The sequence below is a fragment of the Drosophila elegans genome, unplaced genomic scaffold, assembly GCF_018152505.1.
Source record: "Drosophila elegans isolate 14027-0461.03 unplaced genomic scaffold, ASM1815250v1 contig_208, whole genome shotgun sequence".
Classification (NCBI taxonomy): domain Eukaryota; kingdom Metazoa; phylum Arthropoda; class Insecta; order Diptera; family Drosophilidae; genus Drosophila; species Drosophila elegans.
The window spans coordinates 14,422,669-14,445,395 of NW_024545578.1; the positions used below are offsets into that span (position 1 = coordinate 14,422,669).

General features: G+C 39.0%; 3 protein-coding genes across 3 annotated transcripts; 1 reads left to right on the forward strand and 2 right to left on the reverse strand.

Moving 5' to 3' along the window:
• Positions 1-1,839: 1,839 nt before the first annotated feature.
• Positions 1,840-5,075, reverse strand: LOC108150380 (cytosol aminopeptidase). The gene is made up of 2 exons (XM_017278519.2): positions 4,854-5,075; positions 1,840-4,135 (listed from the first exon to the last, which is right to left on the reverse strand). Exon 2 carries the CDS (start codon positions 3,825-3,827, stop codon positions 2,220-2,222), a length of 1,608 nt encoding a protein of 535 aa, XP_017134008.1. The 5' UTR covers positions 3,828-4,135; positions 4,854-5,075; the 3' UTR covers positions 1,840-2,219.
• Positions 5,076-5,817: 742 nt separating this feature from the next.
• On the reverse strand, positions 5,818-6,625 carry LOC108150165. The gene has a single exon (XM_017278135.2). The coding sequence runs from the start codon at positions 6,513-6,515 to the stop codon at positions 5,883-5,885; it is 633 nt and encodes a 210-aa protein (XP_017133624.1). The 5' UTR covers positions 6,516-6,625; the 3' UTR covers positions 5,818-5,882.
• Positions 6,626-7,146: 521 nt separating this feature from the next.
• Positions 7,147-11,002, forward strand: LOC108150361. Its single transcript, XM_017278495.2, has 3 exons — positions 7,147-7,490; positions 7,558-9,761; positions 9,828-11,002. Exons 1-3 carry the CDS (start codon positions 7,301-7,303, stop codon positions 10,728-10,730), a joined length of 3,297 nt encoding a protein of 1,098 aa, XP_017133984.1. The 5' UTR covers positions 7,147-7,300; the 3' UTR covers positions 10,731-11,002.
• Positions 11,003-22,727: the final 11,725 nt, after the last annotated feature.

The window sequence follows — 22,727 nt, forward strand, 5'->3', positions numbered from 1 at the left end:
TGCTGACAACACTGCCAAAAAATGAAGGAGAGCAGTGCAGAATTAACCCATAAAAGTTTTTACACCTCTCACAGAGAACAGGTTGTTGGCCCCGCCTCCCACTTTTCCTCATATTTGGGCCCCCCGCTTTTTTTGGGCCACTTTGCTGTCAGCAGTTTTCCACGATTTCCATACAAGATTGGGGGGAAGAAGAGGGGTCAGGTTCATAATGAAACACTTTATCATTACCAAAGTTGACAGGGCGGGGAATGAGCTACACTGCCGGCGAACAAGCTCCTGCAATAATTATTCATAGCGCTGATTTTGTGCAAGGACCGTTTAAAAGTTCTTAGCCTTATTTTAAAATATTAAATTATTTTCAGCCACTACTAAAAATTTCCTTATGACACAGATTTAATGGAAATAGCTTCAGTTATAAAATTAAGGTATATTTAAGGAACCGTTATTAAATTATATTAATATTTGTATAGCTATTCCATCTGACTTAAATATTTTTTTCAGCATAGTTGCAATTTTTCACCCATTATACATTAATATTTTTCCAGTGCATGGCCACAAATTTTCGCTGGTCCGTGAAAAATGTTTTCAAAATATTTTTAAGGCCAAACATGGGTCATACATAATATTGACATTGACAGATTAGCTGCCTCGCACACTCACATAATAACCAGCCAAATCAATTAGCACTTTATCAAAAAAAAAAAACTCGAATTGAAAACTTCAATTGAAACTACGAATAATGACAAATGATGTGGTGTCTACAGCAGGCAACTTTGTGAGAAATGGTTTTTAAATGCATTCGAGTCTAGCTTTTTGGCTTTTTTTTGTCAACTCATTTTGCTCGAGCATTTATCCCAAGCGGTTTAACGTTGACCAATTGAATTAGTCGACAAACAGAGTGCAATGGAGGGAGCTCTTCAATTGTCCCGAAGTTTAAAGTTTGAAATTAAGCCAAGCTGAGCCGGACATCAATAACGTGCTAAAAACTTTGCCATAAACTCTTGGATATCCTGTCACTCGTTCTTCAGACAACTCCATCCTCCATCCTCCGCTCCATTCATTCGCCTCATTGATATGCCAAAAGTCGAATTAGTTTGCACATTGGGTAGGACTCGGCCGAGTGTTTGTCCTTCGGTTCTTTGCGTTTTTGTCTGACTTTGGCGGTGCCCAGTCTGAGGACCTTGGACTGCAATTTGTGGGTATATTTTTCAACCGAAAATTAAATAAAATTGGTCGAAGTTAAAGCCAAGGATTAAAGCTTTAAAAATAGGCAACAAAATAAATGGAAGCTGCTAAATTCTGCAGTCACAATTATATAGTAAGCTTGAAAAGTCAAAAATTTATCTTTATATAGTTATAAACTAATCGACTTTTAGTAAAATATGCTAAAATAACAAATTTTCTGATGTATGGAATAGGACTCCGATTATTATTATTCAATAGAATAATATCATCCGTCCCTGATCGATTTAAAACAATTAATTTAGTTTTGACAAAAAAATCGAATTTTGTGAAACGTTTTTAGAAAAATTTATTTTTGTCCAAATTTCAGACTTTTTTGTAAGGGGGTACATCATAATTTTTTGCAGAAATTTGAAAATCTGATAAAATTTGAGCTGTGAATGCCATTCGATTGGAAATTTTATTACGAATTCAGCTGCGTATGACATTCCACATTTTGACCATTATTTCCCGGGGTTTTGACACAAAAACCAAGTTTTTAATGTGTTTTTTGGGATTTTTGCGACTTTTTTGTAATAATTATTTCTAATATCGTTGTTTGAAAAATAGAGTTTTTCAGTAACTTACCACACAAAAAACAAAAAAAATTAAAATGAATTCTTTTAAAGGACCCTAAAATTTATTACATCTAGTTGTGAGCCGAAATAGGTGATGATTGGGTAATACAATGATTTATCTGTGTTAATTTGGAAATTTCTGGACTCAAGACACACTCTGCCAGCCAACTCAGCCCCGGGATGCGGCCGAGTCATAAACATCAAAATACAAACATTGAACGAGTTCTGGTCCCTGGTACTGGGACTTCAGTCAAGCGAGTTAAAACGTTGGGCGATGAACACATCGCCATGTCTCATCAATACACACTTAAAGCCAAACATCCAATGCCCCGGGGTTTTAGGGAGTCGCCTGTCGAAGAACCAACCAAAACGTATTCATAGTCGTCAACCCATTCGTCATCGTAAATAGATGGAACAGAACTATTTGGGCTGTTCGGGGCAGGCGATTTGGTAGAGGAACTGCACCAGTGTCCTTGTCGGTCTGCCGGTCATCCTTCCAGCCGTTAGATAGGGTATTAGTCCATAGGTACTCAGCAGTCCAGTGCCATAGGTGTCCAGGTGAGCCCAGTCGCTACAGGGCACGAGTTCGTGGAGAACAGCAGCCGCCAGACAAGATGAGGCATAGCCCTCGCCATCGTTCAGGAGATCGAAGCTAAGGTGCTCCGCCACACGATCCTTGTAGTAGCGCCACAGGGGGAAGCGCCACAGACGATCGCCGGTCAGGGATCCAGCCCGCTGGAATTGTTTCCATATGTAATGCGAATTCGACCAAATACCAGTGGCTCCGCCGCCCACCGCCTTCTTCACGCCCTTGCACATGGAACCCACATCGACGACGAGTCTTGGCTTATACGTAATCTGGCCATAAAGCATGGGATCCGAGATGACCACCACACCCGTTCGGCTGATGTTCCTAACCGCCAGGGACTTGGAATTGAGCAGGGTAACCACATCGCCCGGCTTGCAGGACATGCCAGAGGGAAGATTCTCACAAAGCGGTATCACAGCGGTGATGTTGATGGGCAGCGACAATGCGGCAGCTGCTCGCATGGCGGCCAAAATGGAGGCGGCACCGGTGAGATCACCCCGGAATTCGTCCATTCCCTTGCATGGACGCAGGTTGATACCACCGGAATTGAAGGTAATGCCCTGGCCCACCAGCAATATGGGCTTGTCCTCGGGGGCGGTGCCGCAATAGGCCACCTCCAGGAGAACGGGTGGCTCGCAGCTGCCCTTGGCAATCATCAGGAAGGAGTTGAGATGTTGCTGCTCGATCCACTCCATGGTGCGTACCTCCACGGTGATGCCGCAGGGGCACAGGGCATCCACGGCAGCCTGGGCCACCATAGTGGGCGTCATACAATTGGCCGGTGCATCACACAGTCTCCTGGCCAAATTCTGGGCCTCCGCCTTGAAGAGACCCCTTGTCCAGGACTCCACATCCGGTGAGCCATGGAGCTCCAACTTTGGTATGGTGCTGCGATACTTCTTGGCCAGGTTCTCCTCAAACCGCCAAATGGCCAGGGCGGCACCCTCGGCAGCCTGCTCGGCATAATCCATATTGTCCACATGCACCTCGGAGCAGCCGATGCTCTGCAGCGATCGGGCCCCAATGCCGGCGGCTATTCGCACATTCTCCATGCCCTCGTCCAGCATCTCCAGTTCGTTGAAGGCGATGCCCTCGAGGCCAACGCCCACCACGCAAATCGAACGGAAATCGGTGTCCACATTGTTGAAGACCTTGCCGCGACCCAGACGACCCGTCAGCTTCGTTTCGCACACCAACTCGGACAGCTTGCCCTGGACACGATCGTCGAACTTCTCGCCGGCGGGCGTGAGGCGGGGGCCCTTGCCCGATTCCTTCTCGTAGAGGCCTAGGACAATGCCCTTGCCGCCCTTGACGGCATCGCCCGCTCCACAGCCGGCGGTCACATGGCGAACGGACCCAATCCGCGGCAGGACACTCACTGGCACTCGGCTCAAGCTCCTCGCCAATGCCGGTCCCTTCAGCAGCAGTTGTCCACGCATATTGCTCGAAATAGTACTATATAACGCCGTTATATTTACGTGATATTAATCTACACAATTTTGACAACGGGTTTCTTGTAGTGTAGCTCGTTTGTGTGTGTGTGTGTTTAGTTGGTTCTTAAAACTGGTTCAATCAATTTTGAGTTGCCACATTCGGAGGTTTATCTCAAGTGTCCAAAAAGGTTCAAAAAAGTTTCATGTGATAACGTAAAATGTGTATTCCAATAAAAATAAAACAAAAAAATCCGGAGTCTGCTTTCTTTGTACAAAACCGAAAGACTAAATCAACCCGAACAATTTGTTATTAACTGAAAGGAGCCAGATTACTAGATCGGTCTAAAAACGAGTTTTCAAAACTGTGTGGTGTTTGAGATCGAGGAAGCAACCAGGTGAATGCTGGAAACTTGCAAATATAACACTTTGCTCACGTATATTTCTATATAAATCATATTAATTTTGAGCAACAATTTTTGTGCAAAAAAAATATTTACTTTTTAATACCATTTTTACTGAAACAAAACTTGTCTGCTATTTAGCTTTTTATAATTTTTTGTTATTATAATTTTAGTCAAAAGTTAGCAAAGTAGAGGAGACATTTCAAATCCTATTTAAAATGTATGTTCATGTCGATCTTACCTTGTCCGTTCCATCCATAAAGCTAATTTAGGAAACAATCGAAAAATAAATGAAAAAATGTAACTTCGTTGTTTTTTGTTTTATACGAATATATATATATACTATTTAAGAATTATTTTAATTATTTAACAACTTTAATCTTTTAAATATATATTAATAAATATTTATTATTTATTGAATATTGAAAAGATGCAAGGGTATACAATTTTGGGTTTGCCGGATTTGCCGACTTAAGCTCCTTACTTGTTTTAATACAACCTCTTATTTCCCTATAAACCCTTGACTCGGCAAGCCTCAACTCTCTCCACTAAAACCATTCAAAAATTGGCTTAATAAATAAAAAAATCTGGTTGCTTCCCCCAGCGCTTAGTTTTAAATTCGAGAACTTACCAGCAAGTCGAAACAGTTGACCGAAAGGGGGAGTCTAAAACCGCTTAGAGTCCTGTGCTTTGCCAATGCAGAACTTAAGAAATAATCCTTGGAACTACACAGCTCTTGCTGATTCTGCTATGACACAGTTCGGTATTTTGAGTGTCTAAAACGCGATGTACGTTCGGCACAAAAGCGATTTATTAAAAATGTTTATTTGGGTAAAATTTAGAAATATACTCGGAGAATTCTCGTTTTAAAGTGAACTTTGATCGGTTGACTGTCCTGTCAGTGATGTCGGGATTTTCTTAACAAATTGTTAATTATTTAATGGGTATAAAGCAGTGGTTTTATACCTGTTACTCGTAGAGTAAAATAGTGTATCGTATTTATTCTTGATCCTAATGTTATAGGCATTAATGTGAATTTCCAAGTAATTGTAGTTCTTTAAGAATAAGTCTAGTCTAGTTTAAATCATTTGGCTAAGGGAAAAATTTGTTTTTTTGTTGATTTTTACCTCTTTATGGTTATTTAAATGGCCTTTTTAATTGTAAAACTTTTTAATTAAATGTGCAACTGGTTGGTTGCACTTGCTTATTTATGTATTTATTTGCTTCACAGTTATTCAAGCTGAGTAAAAGTGAGCAAGAAATACTAAATGCTGCACATTTCCCACGTGATGGAAAAGTTTTTTCCAACAATAAACTTCCAAGCGGTGCAGAAAAGTACATATAAAAGTTTACTCTTCAGTTGATTGAAAATGTCGTTTATTGCCGTAGACGAAACCACTGAAGAATGAACGATAAAAATATAGTTGTCAAATTAAAAACTACAAGTATAAAAATAGAACGGAGAACAACTGTTTATTAATTGCTTAAAACTTATTCTTTGTGGCATTTTCTTAGGGTACGATGAAAACTAAGCTGCACGTGTTTTTTTTACAATATTTAAAAAAGGGTTTTTTAATTATTTTAAGCCCTAGAATAAAGAACCATAACTTATATAATTTATTTTTTCCAACAATACAAAACGTAAGCCAAAGTACCATGCTCAGTCCAACAGATGGGTTTCAAAATTAATAAAATTTTCCGGCAGGCTAGATGCTCCTCCTCCTCCTCTTGTTATTTGTAACCAGGCCACTGCCAAAAAGCGATGCAAAAAGAGCACCTGCAGTTCTCCATATAGCTGAATGGCCCTCCAGTTGGAAATGCAAAAATGCTGAATCACCATATAAAAGCGAAGATAGTTAATCAATCCGCTGGCCACGAAAGTCAATAACCAGGGCATGGCAAAGAGAAGGAAGTTCTTCATCGGAAATGGTCCCAATTCAGTTCCGGAACCCTGAGTATTTCGACTGAGCCACACATTTTTCACCTCATTGGCTGTTTTGGGTTCAGGAGCCTTTGGAATGTCCCTTTTTTCCTCCGATTCCTGCCCGTCATTAGTTTGCAGTTGCCTACTATACCAAAGACCGATCATTACCAGCAGCGAATACATCGTCGCCTTGACCAGAATCCAGGGACTATAGGTGTAGCTTAATTGGAGCATTAGACTACGATCCACTGAAGGGTAAACCGATTTGAAATTGGCATGTGCCTCGACCACAGGCTGTAGAACTGAGCACACATGCATCCATGTCAGCAGCACAAAATATCCGATGTCCCAGAATTTGGCCTTAATCATGGTTTTAGAATTTGGAGTTGGAAAAAACCAATGTTTTTAAACAAAACTTAAATTTTGTACGCTATTATTGAATGAGATAAAAGTGCTCTGCCATTGTAGGTTTGAGAAGGAAACAAAAGTCAGATTGTTTATAAAACTGCTACTTGGGTAGATTTAATGCTGTCAAGTCAGCAGATCAGGATGAGGAGATATGGATGGCCATTCCCACAAAGCCACCATCCACCTTCCACCATCCACCGTCCATCAAAAATCACAGTGGCGTATGTACAATCTTTCACTCTACCAAAATTTTTTTAGAAGTATTTTTTCCGACAAGACCTAAGAGTTGCACCGAAAAAACATCGGCTAAATATCGGTTATAAACGTGCGGTTAGGAACATTAATTCCACCGTTAAGGAATAACCGGGAACTCGCTGTTGCAATTGCCATTTTTGTGATTATTTTGAGAACGAAATGCAATATTATTAATTTGGCGGGAAAGTTCAAGTTCTAGTTCCCTTCTTCTTATTTTTCGGTTGGCTTATTTTTTGTAGGCCGCGTCGAAAAACTTTTCAGTAACCACTTTCAAGCGGCTGTGGAAACAGTTTGTTAGTAAATTTTAAGTCTCAGTGTGAAATGGGTATAGGGTATGCCCCAGTGGTATGCATGGTATTTTTATTTGGTATTTTTCATAGCAATTTGTAAGGCAGATTCGGCCGGTTCGGCTGCGGTCACACTAGCAACAAAAACCTTGCGAAGCCTATGAATTTTGAAATTGCGTGCAAACAACAGGAAAATCTTGCAGGATGCAGCGCGAAATAGCGCACAATTTGTCCAGCGGGGAGCAGCGCAGCAGTGATGTGGCATCTGGGCAGGTGAAAACATTTGGGGAACTGCATCTACACCGCCACATGATGCGCGGCCTGAAGCGCCACAATTTTGTGACGCCAACGAAGATTCAGGCGGCTGCCATTCCCATGGCACTGAGTAACATTGGTAAATATATCGCTTAGCACACGCTTTTCAAAGGGAATTTCAATTATAGCACATTGCATGTTGACAGATCTGCTGGTTCAGTCGAAAAGTGGAACGGGCAAGACCCTTATTTATGTGATTGCCGCCATGCAGGGATTCCATCGCACTATGACACGACCACATGCCCTGATTGTGGTGCCCACTCGTGAATTGGCCATCCAGGTGGAGGACACATTCCGCTTCCTGTGCGAATATTATCAGGATTTTAAGCCAACCTCCTTTATAGGGGGCACAGAAGTGGCCAAAGATCGCAGGCGCATAATGAAGAGTCAGGTTATTATTGGAACACCAGGTCGGCTATTGCATCTCTATGAAAATCGAGTGCTGGATGTCTCAAAACTCGGACTTCTTGTGCTCGACGAGGCCGATCAGCTATATCAAACTAAGGGCCTTCAAGGAGCGGTCAATCAACTCATACGGGTCCTGCCCAAAAGTCGTCAAACAATCGCCTGCAGTGCCACTTACGATCAGGATTTGGATGTGCGTCTGGCCAAGATAATGAATCAACCCATGCTTATATCGAATAGCGAAAGGGCCACCGTGCTACTGGGCATTCGTCAGTTTGTGTACGAGTTGCCTCCACAAAGAAACAGCGCAGAGGAGATGCGTCTAAAACTGAAGATTTTAGCCGAAATCTTTAGCCAGTTGCCTTACGAACAGGCCGTGCTCTTTGCCAGCTCCCAAATGCGAGCGGATTCGTACAAAAACTACCTGACAGCCAGCGGTGTCGAGTGTCATTTGATCTCGGGAGCCATGGCACAATCGGAGCGTTTGAATGTTTTCGAGGGCTATAGAAACTTCACCATGCGCACTTTGGTGGCCACCGATTTAATGGCCCGCGGTGTGGACTCGCCTCATGCCAATCTGGTCATAAATCTCGATCCGCCACAGGATCATGTGACCTACTTGCATCGCATTGGACGTGCTGGGAGATTTGGATCGAAAGGCATAGCCATTACTTTTGTTGCCTCCCAGACGCAGAGTCAGAAATTCAAGCAAATGTCCCACAAAATCGCAACTGCTTGGTCTGTTCTAGAGTTTCCCAAGGAACCAATGGCCAAGAACTTCAATTTTTGGGATTTCGATAAGTACAATTTTGAATATTTTATAAAAGAGACAAATCCACAAGAAGAAATGCCTTCGAAGCATACACAACCGAATGTTAAGGGAAAGGATGACCCAAACAGGGAGGAAAATCTGGATGATTCTACCAAAAAACAAGTTGAGGCCTTAAAAAATTCTAAAAAGGTGAACGAATGTATTAAGAAGTCTAACAACTTGGAGAATGTTTCAGATACATCACTTGTTGTTTCCAAAAGTATACCAGAGGCCTTAGAAAACGTTGTTATTTCCTGTGATCAATTGCATGAAGCAGTTAAAGATAATAACCAGAAAATGTTCAATGCTCAAATTATACAAGATACACTGGACTTGGATATCGCACCAAGTACTTCACAAAAAAATATGAATCGTAAAATAAAAGAATTAAAAGAGATCGAGAAAGAAATGTTAAATCAATATAAAACTATAAACTTATTGAATACTTGCAACCCCAAAGAAGAAACCTTATACCACAAAGACTCTGCAATGAAAAGGCAAGAAAAAGCCAAGAAGTCTATTACCACAAGCAAACTTTTTGTAGATGCTGTATCACAGATTGAAAAACAAACATCCAAAACAGAAAATCACGAAATGCAACTAACACCAGTGATCACAGTTAATGAATATTACATAGACAACTATATTGATGAAAGCATGGAACCAACAGACGACAAGGAAAATAAACCTAATAATGGAGTAGGCATTGCACTTCAGACAAAGAATGCCGTAAACGCGGAAGAATTGATTTCCCCCGAACTGACAGCAACCCTAACACCACTTGACCTAACTCAGGAGCCATCGCCATCCACTGTGACGCCACCTGCACCACCAGTCAACTCGATTAACAACAAGACCTACTGTCTGGCTGCTCCCACACAGACCAGTTCGATGACCATACAGAACATGGTTATATCAAACACGGTGGACGATGCCAGTAGCATTAGTTCGGATAGCATGGGTTGTGGCTATCAAAGTGACAAATCCTACGACACCATATATACAACCAGCGATGAGGACTTAATCTGGGAGAGATTGCAGACTAAAAAGAAGCGTTGTTCAAAGAAAGGAAAGGGCAAACGCCGTATGTTTCTTTGCAAACCACCACAAGCTAATCGCTATTTGAAACAAAAGGTGCGTTTAATACGGTTAATACGAATCACAATTAGTTACTTAAATCTTTACTTTCCCCCCAAGCAGATTTCCCCCGCAGATACAAATCTATCACTTTTGCCAGGTATTAACCAATTTTATATGCTCAAGAAAATGAAAAATCGTGAGAGCATCTTAAAACGCATTTACAACTACAGCAAGGAACATAAAATGGACAATGCTGAAGTTGCCCTCTTGCTGGATAGTCTCCATGATATCATGATCGAAATGTACTACAGTAGAAATGAGGCCAAAAAGCTTATATCTGAGTCGCTGAAAGAGGAATTAGTTTCCCTTGTAAATAGCCCGAGTCAGGAGTCCATAATTTTGGAGAAACCAACAGCGCAGAACAAGTTAAGTGTTCATGTGACCCATCAGATGGACATTCCACCTCTGCCACAAGCCGATGATGAAGTGGCCCCTGGAAGTGGATCCGAATCGGAGGCCTCCACGGAGACCATATTCATCGAAGATGATGAGGATGATGAGGACGAGGAGAGTGATCAACCCAATTCGTCGAGTGGTTTTGTGGAGAGCAACGAGAGTGCTTCGTCCGGGATTGATACATCAGTATACGATACTAATTCCACTGGCTCGTCGCTCGAGGAATATGAATATGAATCGGATGAGGAGAACTATAGCGTATATAATGCCTCAGAGGAAGAATACGATGATGAGGGAGAAGAATACGACTTGGAGTCCATCGGAGAGGAACAGGACGACGAGACTGTGAGTAACGTCAGCTTGGCTGGAACAAGCTCTCAGGGATCTGCGGGAGAAAGCAGCGGCAGTGAATCGGATGAGTCAGACGACGGTTCAGATACCCTGACTGATGGTAATCCATTGCACAACGTAACACACGATGCCCAATCTCTGTGGGTGCAGACTTTCAAAGCGCAGTACCAATTCATTGCCTCCCATGTGGCCAGCCACATTAAAAACTATAACTAAATTGCTATGGAAGCAAAACTAGTCGAAGCTCAGGCATTATAATTAATTACTCATTCGCAAACGAAACGGATCAGTTCCAAGAGGCTGTATCAGTCTCTCTCTCTCTCTCTCTCTCTTTACATCCTTATATCTTAGTCTGTTAACACTTTTTCTTTCATTTGAATACTCTATATCAATATAGTTGATACCATGTTATGGATTTTGGAATACAATCGAGGAATGTTTTAAATGCAAACAATAAATGGCAGTCTTTGTTACCAAAAAGATATGAATTGAAATACAAATTTTTCACTATTATTAGTTTTATTTTTGTTATCTTAAATAACATTTGTTGGATTTTCATGTTTATTTATTCTCTAATCGCATCGAACAAATTAATCTGCATTGTGAAAGTTTAAACCCTTTGATCGCAGGTAATAATTTATCTTGGAGATGGAAAAACAAACATTTTTCTTTGGTTTAGGCCAGGCGGTTTTGGGTATGGAAGCGGCGCCAACTGAGTGCCGGGACATAAATCATAAAGTCAGTGGGATCGGTCGACAACGACCGACCATCAGCTGTGTGGCAGCAGCAGGCAACATTGTTGCACGGCCGCCGCTCACTTTGCATTGATTGCAACTATCTCAAAAGGTGTTAACCCATTATTTAGCACTTGTCGGAAATTGTTCACTGAATGTGGAACGTTTTTTTCTTACATCACTGACATAAGTTATATGAAAATTCCTGTTAAATATGATTTTAATATAAACATTAATTCAGAAAACATAATAAAAATGCTATCAGTAAATGATAGTATCAAATTTGGGCACTACATTTAGGGAATTCATAATTTTTTTAAAATAAAAATCAAGAAGTTAACCACTTTTAAATTACTTACACTTAAAACATGTTGTTATTGTGTTTTTTTTTTAATAATTTAATAATTAAATTTGGAATTTATTGGAATAACATTTGCTACCAATGAATAATTTAATACATTTTATTTTAAATTGTAATTAATTATTTGAATGCCACTAAAATTAGTTTGACTTATGAATCAATGTTATATTACAATTAAAACAATTTAGGAAGGTTATGAGATTCGGCAATACTATTTCATGTGTTTAATGGGTTAAGCCAAAGAGACGGTCTACAGGCGGCAAGCCGCGTCGCGTCGGTGGCACAGTCAAAACATTCGCCCTGCGGTCGAGCACGCAAAATTGCCGGCATCTGGATGGGACTGTTCAGTGGTCTCCGATCCCCGATCACCGATCCCCAGTGCCCCTAACCCCCCCGTCCAGATTCACCCGATCCCCCTTGCGTTCCAAATCCAATAAGGAGCGTGAGAAAACGCGAGGCCGCTCGCAAATGCAAAGCGAGTTGGAAGCGACAACATTTTATAGATCCTAGAGACATGGTGCCAGTGGCAGCAAACTCAATTCGATTAGCGATAAATGCGAGATGCGAAAAATGCTCGGCCAGCTGTTGCAGGTGTTAAAGTCTTATAATGATGTTAACATTTTTATGGCTCACAACAAAATAAACTAAAAATTTGTTCGGCGCAATAATATTTCTGCGGTCCGGTCGTCCATATATGGGGGCACAGCCAATTGCCGCCGCTTTTTTTTTCTATATCTGGGGGCTAAGTGAAACGCTCCAGGGGCAAATTGCAGATACGGATACAGATATACCGGACCGCTCAAAACTAATTAAAATAGCTGAACGTTGTAAGGATAATTATAGCCAAATTACTGGAAAATTAAGTAAAATATAAAGTGGGGGGAGGATGGTAACAAAAATATGTTTTACAAGATACTTAGCAATGGCTATCATTGTTTGAATACCTAAAAACCTGTAAAGGTCACTTAGCTTTGTTAAAATGTGCAAAATAAAATGTACCCACATATAAAAAAAAAAAAATTATAGAATATGTATAAAAACTATATTTGCCTTTCTAAAAATTAATTAAATGAAAAAGTACAGGAAGGAAAACACATTAATCTCCCAACTCCTAATTAGAATTTATTGCTTATGAAATTATGATAAATGAAAGAAAGATCTCAATTAAGATGAGAACCGGACTAATCAATTTAATTTAAACCTAGCCCTTGGCTAACCAAAGATTTCAGCACTTGAATACTTCAAAACCGCCCTCCGTCTTTCGCCCCCTTATCACCACTTTGTGGGAGTGGCAGAGTGCCGATTTATGCGACCGAATGCCCGACGCCTGGCCACGCATTCATAAATAAAAGTCATCATTAATTAAATTTAGTATAAACAACATGGCAAGCCTGCAATTATTCACTCACTCATTCACTCGCTTGTTGCTCTTTCGGCCCAAAACGCGACGACATGCCAAACCAAAAAAAAAAAAAGTAAAACGTAAGAAACCACAAAAAAAATATATAAGTAAATAAGAAAAAAAAGAAACGATAGGAAAACACACGCAATGTGGACAGCGCGCGCATTTAAATATGCGCCAAGCAAACAAAGCTGAAAACATCGTTGACAAAAATGATCTGTGGGCAATTATAATGAATTATTTTGACACTTAGGGCCTGAGCAAATGCATAACTAAAATGCATAAACGTAATTTATGTAGTGCCCCACCGAAATGCTGTTTTATTGCATTTTAAATGTGATAAATAAACTTTGTGTTGTGTGTTTTGGGCCACATAAATAGAGTCCTACGCCTGATATAATTTACCTGGCATTTTTCACTTAACTTGTGGTCGCACATTGCATGGAAAATTGTTCAGAATCCGTTTTTAATTGGTGAAAAATAGCTAAGATTTTCTACGCTCTCGGTGTCGGTGCTTTTTTTTGCCCCCAAAGGGATTGCCAAGTAGCCACCTTTCCTGGCTTTTTTGACCATGGCTAAGTTGGACGTGGTTTTTATTTTTTTTCTTTTTGCCAGCGGCTCAAGTGCGATTAACATCGCCCCAAAGATTCGCAATGCCAATAAATTGTGAGCATTATGGCGAGGTGGGTCGCCGGCCAAGTAAAAGGGATCAGGGGCCACAACTCCCATGCGATGCATACTTTTACGCGGCACTGTTTGAGAGGCTGCTGTGGTAAAACTCTTGTTCATTTGATTGCTAAAATTCAAAGCAATAAAAATAATTAATGGAGATTTACAGGCTAATCGATTAAAAATTGATCAAATATTTATATAAATCTTTTACAAATCTTGTTTAAAAGGTGAAAACATTTAAAACTTAAGAGATAAAAAAAAAGAAGTAAAGTGGTTTTAAAAAATTTTAAAAAAATAATTTAAAAAAATGGTACTTGAAAGTTTATAGCAAGATAGCAATTTATTATCATATTATATATTTTTAAGAATTTAATTAAATAATACCAACTACTTACTTTCGTTACATTCATATTTACGATCATTTTTTAAATTTTTGTTTACATTTAAAAACTAAAGTTTACATATTTGTTTGAGTTTAGTAAAATTGATATTGAATATTTTCCGGTCCTCTTATAATTTTAGAGTTACGCCTGCCTTGGTTCCCCTTTCAAAGGCCGATCATAAACCTCTTTTAGAACGTCTAAAAGGCCGCTGAAGTGGGCAAACTTCCAGTGGCGGCGATGCCTTTACGGTGGTGCCCAATTGGCAGCGAGACTTTTTGGCTTTTGTGGTTCCCAGGCGACTTGGAGCGAAACATGCGAACTGCGGCTTTAATTGTTGCCGCTGCCGCCAAGTGGATTTTCTAATGCAATTTTCCAAAAGAGCTTACGCAATGCCCGGCAACAGTCACCACATTAGCAGCAGCAACTGCCGTAGTAACTGCAACTGCAACAGCAACAGCAGCAGCAGCAGCAACTGCTGTAGTAACTGCAACTGCAGCAGCAACCGAAGCAACAATGGCAACATGTTGCAATGGGCTGCCGCCTTGAACGTGTTGCGCGCATAATTACTAAACGCAGTCGGTCGGTGAGTAACTGCGGCTTTTTAATCCCCCCCTTTCGCCATTTTATACCCGCCGCCGCCCCCCGAAGTTCCGACGCCTTTGCTGTGTGCCGATCTGAGCCATAGTCCCAGATCCAGTACCAGATTCAGAGTCTCAAGCTCCGGCAGTAATCATTCCGCACATACGCGCATATTTAGCATTTTTAAATTGTTGCATTTCGCGCATTTTTTATGACAAGAGCAAGACTTTGATGCTGACGGTTGGCCATCACACGGAGAATAATTTTCATACTTTTGAACGCTATATGAATAATCATAAATAGCAAAGAAATTGCAGTATTTATAAAGTGAAAGAAGTTTTTCCTATTAAAGTCTTTTTTACTTATATTCTTTGAAAGTGCTGAAATTTGCTATTCAGTTTAATGGCTTAAAATGGTAAGAAAATGTGAAATAAAGTACTGACCCAAAAGCCTTTAATTGTTTTTTTTTCAGTGCATTACTCGGCCACAGTGAAACCACAATAACCAACTGCAGCCTCTCGTCCAGCTGGACTCCACTCCATCCGAGTTTCTCCAGCCAGCTGCTGTCTTCTGGTTCATTTTGCTGCACACATGTGGCCCATAATTAAAATACATATTGCAAATCTCACTAAATAGTTGCTGTTGCTCAGGTATTTCGGCAGTGATTGTTGTGGGGACTCACAGGGGGGACTTGAATGTACTGGAAAGTGAACACCCAGGAATCTTAATGGGTTCGTCTGGAATTAATTGCGGATAAATATAAGCTGCCGAAGAGTGCAACTTTTGAGATGTAAAGACGAAAAGGAAAATATGCCAAAATAAATAATAATTTATTAATATTTTATTTAGACACACCTCTCTGCTATAGTTTTCATGCTTATATTTATTCGCATTACATTTATATTTTAAGCTTGTTAAAAACAGTGTTTATGGTATGAGCAATTAAAAATAAACATATATTTACATATCATATCATTAAGTGCCCGCTATAGGTCGGTATTCTTAGCCAATTAAATAAATGTTTTGAAGCATAACATTTGCTTCAACCCAGGTTTTTATAGCTCTTATTCTCAATCAGGGGAAGAACTTGGGCAAATGAAAAAGTTACTGCTTGAGCTAATAAAAGCTTGCTATTTCTTTGCCTTTCTGTAGGAAATTATAAATCTAGAGTCCCATAAAAATAATATTTGTTTAACTTAAGTGTTGAAGCAAACACTAAATAAAGCAATTATTAAACTCGCTTCAGAAAGACAGACATCCAAGACACAATCTGTCCAGGGTAGAAGCTACAGCAGCAATTAAAGTTTTTGAAATAAAAAGTGTTAAATGCACTTTAAGGTGCCTGATTGCGAAACGCATCGAAAATTGCTCAAGTACCATAGATTTCCTGTATAACTGGTGATCAGCGATGACGGCAACAGGAAATGCACAATAATTGAGTTTTGAATTTGAATATGAAGTTGATTTTGAGCGGAAATTATAAATGATGTGCCGTATATTATTGTTATGATAAAATACGAACGTTTTGCAATTTGCTGTCGAGCTTTTCATTTATTTATTTATTATTTTGCTTGCCAATCTCTAGCCAGTCGAAAAGCTCTCTTGGCGGCAGCTTTCAAGGTTGCCTTTCCAATAAGAACGCCGGCTTTGAGCCAAATGCCCAATGATTGATTTATATTGTCAGTCGAAAGAAGGAGGGGGATTTCGAGAGGTTCGCGAGGAGGGGTTCGGTCACATGTGTGAGCATAAATGTGCAATTTGCTAATTGTAACACATAACGGTCGGCCTCCCTCTCGGCACCCTTTCTACCTCTTCTGTAACTGCCCACAGTTGCGGTTAAAATAATATTTTTATTACTTCTACAGAAAGAAGTAATAGGACAGGATTCTTTTTTTACAGTATAACCTTTCAAGCAAATGAATCACAACGGACATTCGCCTTCAAAAACATTTTGCTTCTAAACCAATTAATTTACAAAATAAAAAATACAAATAGGGAAACATTGTGTTAACTTATCAACATTCAAAACTGGGTAATGGGAAATTTCTATTAAATAGTGTATTTTATATAAATGTATTTACAGTTTGTCAATATCAAGTTGTCTTGAGAGGCAACTTTCTTAAATATATTATGTAATATGTTGAAATTGTCCTTAGAAATTTTAATAAAAACTTAAAATTTCTAAAATTTTTACTTCATGACATATGACATATCGTCTCGAGCTGTTTCAAATATTCTGTCACTTAAAATTCTTCTAATTTTTATGGCTTAACTCTAGATAATAGTTGCTAATACTTTATTAAATATATATCTCAAGTTGATCAAAAAATCCATAGCGACACCATTATTCTTTTGACCCAGGCTGTGCGGTATTCTGTCCCTTTCCTGCACTTGTGGCCTGGCTTTTTGATGCCCGCTCCAATCGTTAAGCGTTTTGTCATTGTTGTTGGCCCGCTGGTGTTTGGCCTTGTTGGTGTTGGCGATGCTGGTTGTTGTTGTTCTGCTATTGCTGTTGGTGTTGTTACTATTGCTGTTAGCTGTTCTTTCGCTCGTTTTTCACATTGATGTTTCAAGGTTGCCCAATTAAAAGTGACATTTTGCAACATAATGCGACTGCACTTAACATGTTTTCTTGTTCTTACACAATCCAGTTGTTGCCTCTTGTTGTTGTTGCTGTTGTTGTCGTTGCTCGTTCAATTCCCCGATCACTCTATTGCAGCCGCTGCTAATTCACGCTTAAATTATATAATTGAAGTGTATTTTCCTGCACAAAAATTGCTCATTAAGTTGCAATTTGCAATTCCCTCCAAAATACCAGAAATGTTCGACCCTGATTTCGGAAATATCACGATTTAAATAGCTAAAGTACTTCGAAAAACCGTGGTCTCTTGTTAACTTAATTAGTAGTAGAACGGCATCTTTTTTAAGCTTGACATTTAAAACGAAAATTACGGAGTTAAAACGTAAATTATTTGTAAATGTTCCACTCATTAAATCAGAATTGGTCATAAATTTGTTTAACGCCGACTAAAAAATAGGGCTATAAAAATTATACAATCCACTTAAAATTTATTTGATGTGGATGTGGACCAATAGTAATAATATCTTTAATAGTAAAGATAAATTTAAAAAAATGTTTTATGAGCGATGTTTTTTTCCGAGATTTTATTAACATATTTATTTATTTTTTTTCTTAAGCTCAAAGTATTTATTTAATTAACATTAAATTGGTCTGAGTAACTTGCTGAGATCATATTTTTTATTGCTTAAGTTCTTTATGGTATATAGATATTTATTATAATTGAAATATTGAATGTATCGTGTTTTTGTATTGCTCCAATAGGACTTTTATGTGTAAATTTACCACTGTATCGACCATGATTTTAGTTAAGCTCAGTCTTGGGAAAATCACAATTTATTCCGATACAATTTAGCTGGCGGCCAGAATTTGTCATTGGCAATTTTCCAATGCCCATCTCTGGCAGCGATAAACTGCCTGCGAATGACAACCCAGCATTTTGCAATACTATTGGCCATTTTCTGGGTCCGCTTTTGGTCCGAAGTGTTGAATTCCAAATTACCCGGGCCGAAGCATCGAAGCTCTATAATCTGGTTACATATATCAATGCGAACCGTTGCGGCGGTGGCCGCGTTGATTAAAAACGAATTAAAAATGCAAGCAAAAAGCCCCCGGAGGGCTTTCAACGCTCGACGCTCGCTGACCACCCATAAACTAAGAGAATTACTGGGGGCGCGTTAAATGGAAATCGAAGTGGGGCCTTCGCTCCCTGCTTCATGCTCCCTGCCCCCTTTGCAATTACCCCCCTCGGGGGGTCCGCCGCCCCCCTTCTCGACACATTAAATACGCATTTGTTATGTGTCGCAAGTTGGAATGGATAACTTAACCGAGAGCTAAAATCGAACTGAGAGCAGGCGTAGCCTTGTCCATTATTCAATTGAGTAATTTTTTATTTAGTCGGTCTGGTTTGCTTTTTAGTTTCGGTACACTCACGAAAATGAACTCTTTAAATTTAAAGGTTCTGTAAAAAAAAACAAGCACTAAGAAAAACAAAAGACTCAGGCAACGAACTTAGCTGATTAGTCGGTAACTCTACTAAGACTTCCTTGTAATAAATTTAAGCACTGTTTAATAAAGGCATTTATAGTTTTACTTAAGTATATAAACTATTAATTTAATAAGGAAATTAAACTGAACCCAGTTATAAATCAAATTATTAATCAAAAGTTTTAATTATTGGCATTTTAAAATTATTCTGTTTAAGAGGTTCATATTAAATCACCAGAGATTTGCTTTTCAAAATTATAGAAAAATAAAATAAGCGTAACCAAAGCCAGAAGCTCATGATTTGTTCCTATTTATAGAACGTCTACTTCCCAGTGTATAATTTCTTTTTGCCCTAAGGCAATTGAGCCGAAAATTCGTAATTGTAATTGCTGGCATTGCAAAATGTTGCTTTTTAAATGGTTCGCCGGTTGTGGGCCAAGTCGATGCCAGGCGCTTTGGCTCTTGGCTACCGTTGTGGCCCAATCTTGGCACGACCGATGTCCGATATCTCTCTCTCTTGGAGTGACGCACACGACATGACCGACTGACAAACCACCAACGCCCCCTCAACCAACCCCCCGGAACCTCAAAATTTTCATTCTATTTGGCGCACGTGCCACACGAAGCAAATTGATTTTGCCAGTAGGTGGAAAATAAAATTAACTTTGCGGTTAGATATACTTTTTGTTTTTTTTTTTTTTTGTTGTTGTTGTCCCACTTGGGGCCAGTTAAATGACTTTTGGAAATTAGCTAGATTTTGAATTTGTATTTGATTTGCTAAGGCCTGGCGTGGGCCAACATCGATCCGTCTGTACGTCTGTCCTACTGTCCCTGTCCATTTCGGCTGGTCAAGATCTCGGTTCGTACGGCTGTCAGTCAATGTGACTGTGACTGCAAAAAAGAGTCGGTGACTGGGACTCGCTTACAAGGCGCCTGCGGTCATTTCTACCGCTTGATTTATGGCAAGAGATTGGCCGGCAAACGGCAACTAGCCTCGGAACTGTAGATACATTTTTCAAATGCATTTTCCCCCCAATAAATGTGCTTTTCGTAAATATACTTTCTGGCTGTTTTTAATGAAAAATGTTTGGGGGATTTTTGTTTGATTTCCATTGCTGTTGGCTAATTCAATTTGCATTTGTAATTGGTTTTTTTTTGTAGTAGGATTTTTAATGCTCGGTTACGACACTTAATCATCATCGGTTGATTAATAAAAATTTTATGACTTTTATAAATGTAAACAATTTATTTTGTTTCAATTAACTCAACAATTCCATTTTCATTGATTTTAACAATTTTAAGTTAAGTTTAAATTTATTTTCAAATAAAAGGCTTGTTCTTCAAAATTATCTATTTCCTTTCATTTATTTCTAGGATTAAGCTAGAGAAAATTCGCTTATTAAAGAAAGATTCAAAATTCGCTTTAAAAAGAAAGATTCAATTTTTAATTTTACATTCAACAACACTTTCTTGCCAAACTTCAATATTTTTAGTATCAATCTTAAAAAAAATAAGGTAAAAAAATATAAACAAAATTTTAGAAATCAATTTATAAATAATAAACGAAAGACTGCGGACACGAACTTGTCTGAGAACCCAGAAAAGTCTTCCGTCAGCTGCCCGTAATTGGTCGTTTGTCCGTTGCATCGTTTTCGTGTCTCTGCACAATTATCAATTACTCCAATCACTTTTATGTCACATGCAAATGCCACCGCCTGAAATAATAATAATAGTTCATAATAAATACCGTGCATAAAAGTTAACGTTGCGCCCACATTTGGTGCCGTTGTTTTGGAGTGTTTAAGTGTTTGTGTTCGCTATCAGCCAATTGGCATTAATTAGCCAGCAATTTTCTGTTGGCGGCTTTTAATTTTGCCAAACGAAACTGCCAACTAACAACCAACCACCAACCAACAATCCACTGTCAAGCTGCCACCCACTAGAAGTCCGAGAGGGAGGTGTTGAAAACAGAAACAAACAAATGCCACACCACCGATTTATTTCTCATATTCCAGCGCGATTTAAGTGCTAAGTTGTTCTGCACGGGATTGTGTATGATTAATGTTCTAAAGATTTATGTTGCTCTTGAGAAATTATGAGATATAAAAAGCCGCAAATAAATTTACTGACACATTTTTGACTTATGTTATTTTAACTATTCTAAGACCAAAATTTAAGTACAAAAATAAAACAATTAAACAATTTAATGTAACCAATATAACTTCTTTAGAGTAAAGACATAGATAGAATTTCTAAAAACTGACCCTTTATGTCACTGATTTTTGATTATTAGAATATTAAAGAATTATTAACTGAAATCAAGGGAAAAAAACAACATAAATCAGTTTACGATTTTACATTAATAATTATGGTTTTTTAAATGAAAAAATCATGTTAAGTTCATAAAAATGCAGTCAATTTTTAACACAATTGCCCAGAATACATAAAACGAAATTGTAATCACCTCTGCAAGATAATCAAAAAATAACTGAGGATCATTTACTGAGATTGTGTGTGTGCATGGTCGAAGGGAAATTATTTTCCACTGGGGCTTGGCCAGGGTCGGTACTCAGTTTTTCCCTTGGTCCCCCTTCAAAGGGGTCTAGTAGTTTTTGAATTATGCATTTTGTAAGGTTTTCTTTTTTGTGTTGGGTTTGCACTTCTTTGTATTTCACTGGTCTGACAATACATAAATTTGTCTTTGAAGTGGGCCCGACAAAAACTGATTGTTGTGCCAAGTGTTGCAGTTGGCAATGCAATTGTGTATTTGGCTGGTTTTTTTTTTTTGTAAGCCTTGTGTCACCGTCACCGCTTGATTAGTTTTTAATTGTATGATTTATGGCATTGCACAAAAGTATTTTGCGTTATGTTAATGTTGATTGAGAAATTATCATTTTATATATTTGCCCGCTCCTCGATCGCCAAGACAACTTGTCAGTTCGCTAATGCTCATCAATCGTTTGGGCATTTGATAATTCGCTGATTTATTAGTCAGCCGTAGCACGAAGCGACATTTTGCATTAAGCCAATATTAGCATAAGACGGAATTTATTTCTTATCTCTAGCTGGTCCGGGCCCCCTTTGGCGATTTGTTGCAGCATTTTTTGGCATTTGGCGCGCAAAGATTTTTCTCACAACGCCCACCGCCAGCAGATTTGTGTTGGAACTCATAAGCCCGATCCGTTTTGCCGTCGAGTGCCGCTGCAAAAAGGCCACAAAATGCTCAGCCGGCCTCTGACTTTCGGTAATTTGAAAATTAATAAAGTCGTTTGTTATGCAAAGTGGCAAGCGGGTGGCGGATGGCGGATGGCGGATGTGGGCGGAGGTGCGGGCTTGGCCGCCTTGCCAGCTATTTTGTTTTCTGTTTCTTGTTGCCTGTTTGCTGTCTTTTTCTTGCGGTGTGAATTGGCCCAGCTAAATGTGGGCCACGGCATCTACAAAGTTGCGGCACACACGCATGGCCCGCTGATTTCCGATTTAGTAAATCAAAATTCAAAATATCGAGAAACGTTGAAGGCTGAGACTTTGTGGGGGCTGGGTTGCGAGAAATATATATATTGTGCTGTATGGTGAATATAGGGTGAATAAAAGGGTAAATTAAAAATCTTGTGTTAACAATTAGCTGTTAAGCTTCATACTTTTCGCTCTGCAAATTTTGCCATAGCTTGGTAAGAAATTAATTAAGAAAGTCTATACAATTCAATTCATTCAAGAAAAAGGCATATAAAATTATTGAAAAAAATATATTGTGTTAATTTTTAAGGTTAAAATTTATGTTTACATTTAATTTAACGAATATTTCAGGGCACTGATCTAATAGTTATTAAATAATGAAAATTCCAATATACAATCCATTAATTTCTTAAAAAATTCAATCAAAATCAAACCTCAAAATTAATATTTTTTCTTCAAATATGTTATATTCATTATATTAGTGAGTTATGAACAGTGAGTTCCCTTCCATCCCCCATCAGCGCTCACTGATCTTAATAAGCTAGCTCCGAAATGCCATAGCA

Bases quoted from the DNA above. Each gene is read 5' to 3' on its own strand.
- LOC108150380 (XM_017278519.2), bottom strand. From the start codon at position 3,827: ATGCGTGGACAACTGCTGCTGAAGGGACCGGCATTGGCGAGGAGCTTG.
- LOC108150361 (XM_017278495.2), top strand. From the start codon at position 7,301: ATGCAGCGCGAAATAGCGCACAATTTGTCCAGCGGGGAGCAGCGCAGC. The intron at 7,491-7,557 runs GTAAATATATCG...GCATGTTGACAG, and splicing joins CATGGCACTGAGTAACATTG to ATCTGCTGGTTCAGTCGAAA. The intron at 9,762-9,827 runs GTGCGTTTAATA...CCCCCCAAGCAG, and splicing joins ATCGCTATTTGAAACAAAAG to ATTTCCCCCGCAGATACAAA.
- LOC108150165 (XM_017278135.2), bottom strand. From the start codon at position 6,515: ATGATTAAGGCCAAATTCTGGGACATCGGATATTTTGTGCTGCTGACA.